General features: G+C 34.2%; 1 protein-coding gene across 7 annotated transcripts; it reads left to right on the top strand.

Annotated features, from left to right (window-relative positions):
- The first annotated feature begins 443 nt into the window (after positions 1–443).
- LOC127251299 (uncharacterized protein YKR070W-like) lies at positions 444–8289 on the top strand. 7 transcript variants are annotated; one of them, XR_007838877.1, is made up of 14 exons: positions 444–1196; positions 1289–1392; positions 2075–2110; positions 2901–2974; positions 3050–3090; positions 3941–4012; positions 4101–4299; positions 4676–4771; positions 5191–5258; positions 5604–5796; positions 5894–5977; positions 6525–6608; positions 6795–6876; positions 7338–8289. XR_007838877.1 is itself a non-coding variant. In XM_051274950.1 (13 exons), exons 1-12 carry the CDS (start codon positions 1117–1119, stop codon positions 6606–6608), a joined length of 1131 nt encoding a protein of 376 aa, XP_051130907.1. In that variant the 5' UTR covers positions 444–1116; the 3' UTR covers positions 6795–7320. The 7 variants fall into 7 exon arrangements, 3 of the variants coding, with proteins under 3 accessions (XP_051130907.1, XP_051130909.1, XP_051130910.1); XR_007838878.1 differs by having other exon boundaries at positions 7331–8289; XM_051274950.1 differs by lacking the exon at positions 7338–8289 and having other exon boundaries at positions 6795–7320.
- Positions 8290–8938: the final 649 nt, after the last annotated feature.

The following is an 8938-nucleotide window of genomic DNA, read 5'->3' as shown; positions in this document are numbered from 1 at the left end:
AATAATTGATTAATCATTCTTTTTATAGTTTTTGGAGACAAATTGTTATCTGATTTTACAAATTTTATAAAAATAAATTATTGATCAATTATTTATTTATTTATTTTATTAAAAAAATTATTTAACATATTTTATGTATTTTATTTCTCTAAAACTTGCGTAATTTAAGTATTTATTTATAACCAAACATCAGTTTCGAACAAGAGGGTGTTTCGTGCAAACTTTATATTAACACAAGAGTTTCACGCAATAAATAAAAACATACTTTTGCGCATTTTTTTTATCTCAATAGTGGTGTATTGCTCCAGGAGCTTCCAAACTCCAGAGAGTCTAACTATGACGCCGTCACCACGCCACGCTGTGACGTCATCCGACGTGGTGTAGATCCCGCAGCCCTATAAATATCCTCAATCAGTCCCGACAACCACTCGTCAAGATTCAAACACACCCTCCCGACACAAACACACACACACACATATATATATATATATGACATTCTCGTCGTCCTCGTCGAATTCATTAACTGAAATGGATAAGGAATCTGGTAAGAAGAAAACGGGGAACTCCTCCACCAGCTTCGCCGATCTTCAGCCTCGCCGAGGTCAGAATAAAATTATCAGACAGATATATACCGATGTCCGCCAGACCTTCAAAAAGGACGACGTCGACAATCACACCAATGGCGCCTCCGCCGTAAATCATTCCTCGTAGAATTGGATTTGCACAATTTGAGAATGTATTGTCTGAGTGCTAGCTTACTGTACTGTAAAATATATACTCTGTGTGTGTGTAAGAGAGACTGAGAGAGGAATTGTTGTAGGAATTTGACCTGAAGCTTAAGCTAATTAGCTACTGTATATAATATTGTTTTTCGATTATCAGTTTTCTGAATGTGATTTTTTATTTTTCCTGGTTCATTACAAGGTTTCTCAATTGTCAATTTCTTCTTACAAAGGTCGCAAGAACGGCGTGTCTTAGATGGATGGGAAACAGAGCGTTAGCTTAACTCGCGTTTCCATCTGAAGCTAAATCGTGTTTTACAGACGGAATAGAAAACGCGCTTTTAGCATAAATGTTTGTGAAAACGGTTAACGTTGACAATATGAGAAAAACAATATGAGGTTCCGATTCAAAGCGCCGGTGCCATTGGCTTTGCTGCGACGGCCGCTGCCGGCGGGGATTCATTCGGTGTCCAGGCAATTAGGATTTTTCGTATTTATATGCATTTATACTCGAATAAGCTTTTACATTGGGATTTTAGTTTTATTTTTTTTTTGTTCGTTTGCAGCTCGTCGTTTGGAATCGCGTTTGATATAGATGGTGTGATACTTCGTGGTGCAGCTCCGATTGGGAATTCGGAGAGAGCACTGAGAAGATTGTATGACGATTCTGGTATTCTCATTTCCTAAATAGACATTATTGCAGATTTGTGATTTTGATTTTTGAAAGGGAAAATTATGGTTGCAGGTGAGTTGGTTGAAATTCGTAAGTGTTGTATGAAACTTGTGTGAAGATTGATGTTTGGGTATACTGATTGTGAGTAATTCAAATTGTTTCTGTATATGGAGTGTTGAGAATGTATGAAATTGTTTGTGTATAAAAGAAATGTTCATTTTATGAAAGTTGTATGCAGTTATCTAGAAAGTAGATGTAAAAATTGTGTGACCAGATAGGTAAGTTTCAAAACCTCATTTGGGAATTGGGAACCCTCTAAAATGTTTAAAGCAAACTTTTCTTGGATGATGGAACTTCGAAAATTAGGTTGAAATTTTCTCTTAGGTTGTGCTACTTCAATGAATTTAATCAATCCTTTTTAGTTCACTACATAAGATTGATAATTGTATTTAACTAACCATACCCTTAGGGAGTTGATGTTTGTATAGTCATATATTCGGAATAAATTCAACAATTTCACCAAAAATATCTAATTATGCTTGTTGTTTCTAGGGAGAATATGCTCATGCCCTCTTATTGGATGTGTAAAAGCAAAGTTATTCTAAATGGTTTTGGCTGCTGCTCTTGTTTTGAGCAGTGATGCTTTCTATATTCATTTTTTGACTCCTTTCTTTTACAGGTTCTTTGAAGGTTCCCTTTTTGTTTTTGACGAATGGTAGGGATTGTTTATTTTTTATTTTAACTGAATTTCTTGGTTAGATTTATGATTATGCAGAATAAGTGGAGTTTGCTAGTTCAATAGGAATTGAACTTAGTGAATAGTTCCACGCATTCGATGGATGAGCATGGCTTGAACCTAAAGATTGATTTTATTTAGGATACCCTTCTTTTAACACTTAGAGGTTCATGTTCCGGATTTGGACCATGGTGAAGCTGAATGCAACTGTGTCTATGCACAAAAATTAGTTCAGTATGGTTGCTTAACCTTTTAACCATTTTTACTACCATTAGTTTGAATATACACACTATTCATAACCTTTTGTAACTTCACTAATCACACTAGTTTGGACATGAGAAACTTGCAGTAGAGAATAATGGCATGTGCTGCAAGATACAGTTTTATATAATATGCATTTGTGTTCTTATGCAAAGATTTTTGGCAAAATTACTTATAACCGAGCTGTTGTTTGAAAATTTTGTATCATTTTCCCTCATAATTTAGGAATTGTATGAGACTCTCGTATTTTAGAAAATATTGCATAACTTTGCTTTTTCTTTTTGGAAATTCTATGTGATGTTTTTGAAAATACGAGAGAGCCTTATGCAATTTATAGGAAATTCCATGCAATGTTTTCTAAAACACAAAGGAATCTCATGTAGTTTTAAAATCATGAAGGAGTATGATCATATTATGCGGACTTTTCAAATCATGGAGTTGTAAGCAATTTTCTCAAGATTTTTTTTTATAAAATCTGATGAAATTAATGTCATCATATGTGCCCCAGGTGGAGGCATCCCAGAGTCAAGAAGAGCCTCTGACCTGAGCAATCTACTTGGAGTAAATATTTTACCATCACAGGTACAATCATGATTCATTTGTGAAAGATGTCAACTGTATACAACTATCACTTACCTGAATGTTTTGGATATGCAGGTGGTGCATGGTCATTCACCCTTCAAAACTTTATTGAATAGGTAGTGTTACTTACAAAAATTTTCTCTGCATCCTGCTAGTTTCCTTACGGCTTTATGCTATTATCCTGTCCGCAAATGTTCATGTGTTGCTTTTCAAGTAGCTAGTTGAAAAAGCCTCCGGACAATACCGGTCATTTCCACTAGGGGTGTCAATTTGTGTGGTATTTGTGTCAGGGGTTGGATCAGGATTTCATGTCATGTAGTGGTCCGATTTCTGCATTTCAAACTATCAAGTCAATCCGAAATCAGAGTTCATCAAGCCTGAATTATATTTGTTTAAGGCTTAGATCTACTTGATTTTTAAAAACCCAACCCTGGAATTTTTCAGGTAAGTCCAAAAAGGCTGTCATGTTCAATATTGGCACCCTTACATTCCTCTCCCATGATATAGCAAAGATTTACTTCTCTAGTGATGCAGTCAGAACTCAGAACACTTACCTTCTCTAAGACAATTGCAGCAATGAACTTTCATAACTTAGAACATTTTACTCTGTTTACTTGGAGTTTGCCCTCATGATTCCTATAAAAATACACTATTTTTTTCCTACAAAACATCATCATGTCCAAACCACGAGTCGAACCAAAACACAAAACCAAACCCCAATTCAAAATCAGTACATTGGTTATTTTTATATTACATGAACTCAGATTTCCTTGAAATTTGTTTAAGGGTTATATGAAGGAGCTATTACCATATGAGAATTTTGTAAAGCAATTTGGTATATTATATTTCATATTCAATTTTGACCAGTTTTCTAAAACTCAAATTTACAGCGAATTCATCTTTACCAAAACACTGAATTTAAATTGATGCTTTCCCCTATATATTAATCATTCATTTTATGAGTAGGTTTGAAAATGAGTTCATCGTTGCAACTGGAAAAGGTGAGCCTGCTGTTGTGATGTCTGAATATGGTTTTAAGTAAGCTCCATTTTCTGAAACTCCCTTTCTCTCTCTCGATGTCTCTCTACCTCTTCTTTGTGAGTTCTTAACTCAATACCACCTGCAGGAGAGTTGTCTCAATAGATGAGTATGTGTCACACTTCAAGAACATTGATCCTGTAGCTCAGTACAAGAGGTGGACAACCGTGCAGGATTCGAACTTCTCCAGAAATTCTAAGACAGTCTCGAGTTGCGGTGATTTCTCACAAAGCGTTAAAGCTGCATTTGTTGTTAGTGATCCTGTTGACTGGGGGAGGGATATACAGGTATCTTCGCTATATATATATGTATATAAGCACCAGGAGCCTGCATGTTTCTGAAACTGAAATTCGATGTTTTTCTACTTTTTGATACATCTTAGGTAATGTAGCTATTGATAAATTACAATTTATTAAACATGGAAGTTTGATAATATCACTCTCAAAAACAAATCCACAAGCATTTTCACAAAATGGGGGGTTTTTACTAAAACAATTTTACATGGGTATTTTTAAACATTTTATATCTTCATTATTTCCTTTTGCATTGAGTGATCTATATTTACACATAAAGCTATAGTTTGTTTGTCAATGATAACATTATCATGCTTGTTTTGTTGTAATATTTTCTAACCGTGTAATTCTCATTTCTGATAAAATTTAGGTTTTATGCGATATTTTAACATCTGGAGGCGTTCCTGGAAAGAAACTTGGGGATCAACCACCTCTGTTTTTTGCAGCGGATGATTTACAATACCAGGTTGGATTGTCTCACCATCCTTAAATCTTTATGCCTCTTAAAAAAAATAAAAAATAAAAAATAAAAATTGACTAGGCGAACTAACTAGAATATGACTAGTAGCCATAGACGTTTCTATGTTTTAGTACTAGTACAGGCATTTAGCTTCTTTATTTTACCCTTGATCGAGCAATATTGGGATTAGCAAATATTTTATGATGATACAAATTCAAATTGGATGCAATCTTGATAAAAATTGCTTTTTTGGGTTGGCTATGGCATTCACCCTTGAAAGATGATTATGAGTTTCGGATAATTACCTCGTTTAAGAGTGAGTTGTTAGGTCGATGACAATGGACCGAACAAAATCGGAAAACCCAAGCTCATAATGTGATTTCACTTTATATTTAATTTCTTCGACAGCTGACAACTAATTGTAGGCTGCATTTCCTTCGGAGCGTCTTGGCATGGGCGCATTCAGAATTGCCCTTGAGAGTGTCTTCAATAGGTACCTCCATGGATTCTCACGTACTTATTATTTTGGAGTTAATCTTCATAATTGGGATGCACATATAACATGATGATCATTTATAATGAATAATTTGTGTTCGGGGATAAGCAATTCCCATTCTTATTAGCTTTTCCTCAGCTCTTATGAATTTTGGCTATGTTTTATTGTATGATATTTGTTCGTTTTGGACTAAACTAATATAGATTTATTTTTGGACTTTCCCTTAATACTTCGTATTATGTGGAATTAGATGCGGACTTATAACCAAATGTTGTGTTTCTTTTTATTTTTTTCAATGTGGAACTTAAGTTGGTTTTTTTTTCCAAATAATTATCTTTACAGAATTCATGACAAGCCATTGGAGTACACCTCATTCGGGAAGCCGAATCCATTTGTTTTTAAAAATGCTGAAACTATATTACAGCATCTTCTACAGTCTATCGATCGCAAGAATACACTTGTCAACGGGCCTTCTTTCAGAACCCTTTATATGATCGGCGACAACCCATTTGTCGATGTCAAAGGAGCACATCAGGTCCTCTCCCGATTAATAAATCTGCTGCAACAATATCCAATATTCGGATGGCTCATATTTTTCTTTTTTTTTTCAATTTTTATCCTTTTATGCGCAGGCAGGTCATCCATGGTTCTCGATTTTGACGAGGACAGGCGTTTTTAGGCAAAGAGATAACCATAAAGAGTATCCAGCCAATGTGGTAAGAACACATATCCGGCACTAACCTTTTTTTTTTGCGAGTCAAACTAGTTTTACTACAAAATCTGCATTTGTGCTTAGAGTTGTTAAACGAACCAAGTAAACTCGAGTATCTATTATTTGAGCTTGACATGAACTTGTTAACAATACAAACTCGGCTCGACTTGTTAAGAATTCGAACTAAAATAGTGGTTCGAGCTCGACTCGTTAAAGCTCAAATTCAAGCTCGAGTTCGGCTCGTAAAAGTCAAACTCGAGCTTGAGTTCAAGTTCGGCTCGAATTTTATATATATTTTATAATATATCAATTAAATATATAATCTTATTCATAATTTATTATAATAAAATATTAAAATTTTATTAATAAATGTAAATTTTGATATAAAACAATTATATCTATATATTATATTAATGTATAAAAGAATATAAATATATTATCACTGACAAGCTTAATCGAGTTACACGAGTTTGAGCTCGAGCTCGTAGTCGAACTTGACTCACAAGCTACTCGATTTGTTTAACAATGGTATTGTTCCATGTTGTACACAGGTCGTCGACACTGTGGAGGATGCAATCGAGTTTATACTCAGACGTGAGGATGGTGCTGGTGCTGGTGCGGAGACAATGCTATAAGTATGGAATAATTTGTTGGTTTGGGGCATTCTAAGCTATGTTTACGTAAATATTTTTGGAACTTTTGATATTATTCATCTAATTTTTTTCGAAAAGTTTCCAAAACTACGTAAAAATGGAGCTTAGTTATTGAATTACTGGAGATTGATCCATCCTTGTAATGGAATATTTGTTCATTCTTTGCAGGAATCGAATCATCTAATTGATTGTTCTTCCCCTCTGGCAGTGAAATGAATGCTTGAAAATCAACGAAGGGAATGAATCTCGGGTGAGGAATTTATTAGAAAAGTGTTTAATTTTAATTTTTTTGATGTAGTTTCCTTTTATAGTAGGCAAAATAGCAAAAAATTTCCTTGAGGTTGGTTTTTCGAATTTTCTGAAAACTCCCGTGATTATAAAATTCTAAAAAATCTACCTGTGGTTTCCAAAATATTGTACACTCTCCCCCATATCTAAATTTGACTAACGGACGTTAAATTTTATCACATTTAACCGTTATACTCCTATTTATATATATTTTAATTTATTTATTTATCTTCTTTCTTCTTCTCTTCTCCCCCAACAGATTCTTCTTCCCCAAATTCTTCTTCACACAAGTTTTTCTCAATTTTTTTCTTCTTCCCGAATTCTTGTTCACACCCGCAGCCTTACCCTGTTCTTTGTTTTCTTCTTTTTCTCCAATTTTTTTTTCCTTCTTCTTTATCTCCAATTCTTCTTTGAAGAATGAAGAATTGAAAAATAATAAGAGAAAAAAGACGATGGGCGGAAGCGGGAAGAGAAAGAGAAGAAAGAAGAGAAAGAGAAAGGGAAGAAAAAAAAAAAAAAAAAAGCCGGCTGGATCAGGTCTTTTTTTTCCTCCAATTTTCTTTTTTCTTTCTCTTTTTTCCCAATTTTTTTTCTTCTTTATTTTTCCATCCCAATTTTCTTTCTTCCTCAATTCTTCTTCTACAACCAACAACACCAAATTCTTTCACTTCTTCTTAAATTAATTTCAAATTTGGATGTCAAATTGATCCATTAGATTTCTAGGTTTGATAAAACATAAGAAGAAATAACATAAGAAGAAATGAACAATTAATTTGTGTTCAAATTTGGTTATGTTTAGCGGATTTAAAATGAAAGAAAAAAAATGAATTGAAATTAAATTTTAAAAGTATAGAGAAGAACAAGGAAGAAGAACAAACAAGAAGAATAAAAAAGAAGCTGTAAAAATAGTTATTAGGGTATTTTAGTAATTTTATATAGAAATATATCCGTTTATGGACAAAAAATCGCATAGCAGGTGCGTCCCATACAACCACCATTAAATCTTAACGGATGAGAGATTTTTTGCAACATTTTGGAAACCACAAGAAGGTTCTTTGGAATTATATAACCACAGAGGGTTTTCAGCAAATTCGGAAAATCACAGGGATTTTTTTGCTATTTTTTTGAATTGAAAGTAGGAGTGTTTTAGTAACATACTTTCACCGTCCCTTTTGAAATTGGTCATTTGGAGTTTTGTAATAAATTAAAAAATAAGTTTGTGTTGGGATGAGAATAAGTGCAACACCAACTAATCCTCGTACACTTATCAAATGGGCCAACTCCCGAAGCTTAGTTATATCACAGTTATAACGCTGATTTGTCAATGAAATAAATGAAAGGATTTCAAAGTAATAAATGACAAGTTATTTGTTTACCCGGTTCGAATATAAACCATCCTACATCCGAGGGATACCAATTCAGGAGAGGTCCATTAATCAGTGTTGATTAAGAACAAAACACCCAAACCTTCTTCAACCTAAACTACAAGCTAATTACCCTGAAAATTCTCTTCACAGACATAAGTTGTTACAAACGCGTACTAATAACTACCACATAGCTGAGCTGCTCAGAGTTCGAATGTTCTCATGATCGGAACTCCAATCTTCCTTCGACCACATAACTTCTCCGGCAGGAATATAGTGTATATCACTCACTTAGTGCATGGAAATGGGAAGGGAAGTGGTTGAGAGGATAGACACAATAATTCTCTTACTACACAATCTTTTAAAATCACTCTCTCTCCCTCCCTTTGTCACAATCTCGAGCTGTGTTTTAGCGACCATAGCAGCCATGATTTGATATGCAATAAATTCCCTTTTATTCAAATAAGGTATGGTGTTGTATCTAATCAATTTTGAACACAAAAGGACAAATTCAAAGACCAAACTGGAAGGGACAAAAGGGCTGCTTGATTGGACTCCACCAACTGAGTCCAGTGTTGCTGTTTTTGGAAACCAACAACCACAACAACATAAAGGAATTTTGTCACTATGCCAAAAATAGATGTTGGGGATTTGATCAAG

This window comes from Andrographis paniculata, unplaced genomic scaffold (assembly GCF_009805555.1).
Source record: "Andrographis paniculata isolate CXL003 unplaced genomic scaffold, ASM980555v1 Contig43END, whole genome shotgun sequence".
In the NCBI taxonomy this organism is placed as follows: domain Eukaryota; kingdom Viridiplantae; phylum Streptophyta; class Magnoliopsida; order Lamiales; family Acanthaceae; genus Andrographis; species Andrographis paniculata.
The sequence above is the reverse complement of the archived record's forward strand: the minus strand, read 5'-3'. Positions and strand labels throughout refer to the sequence as shown.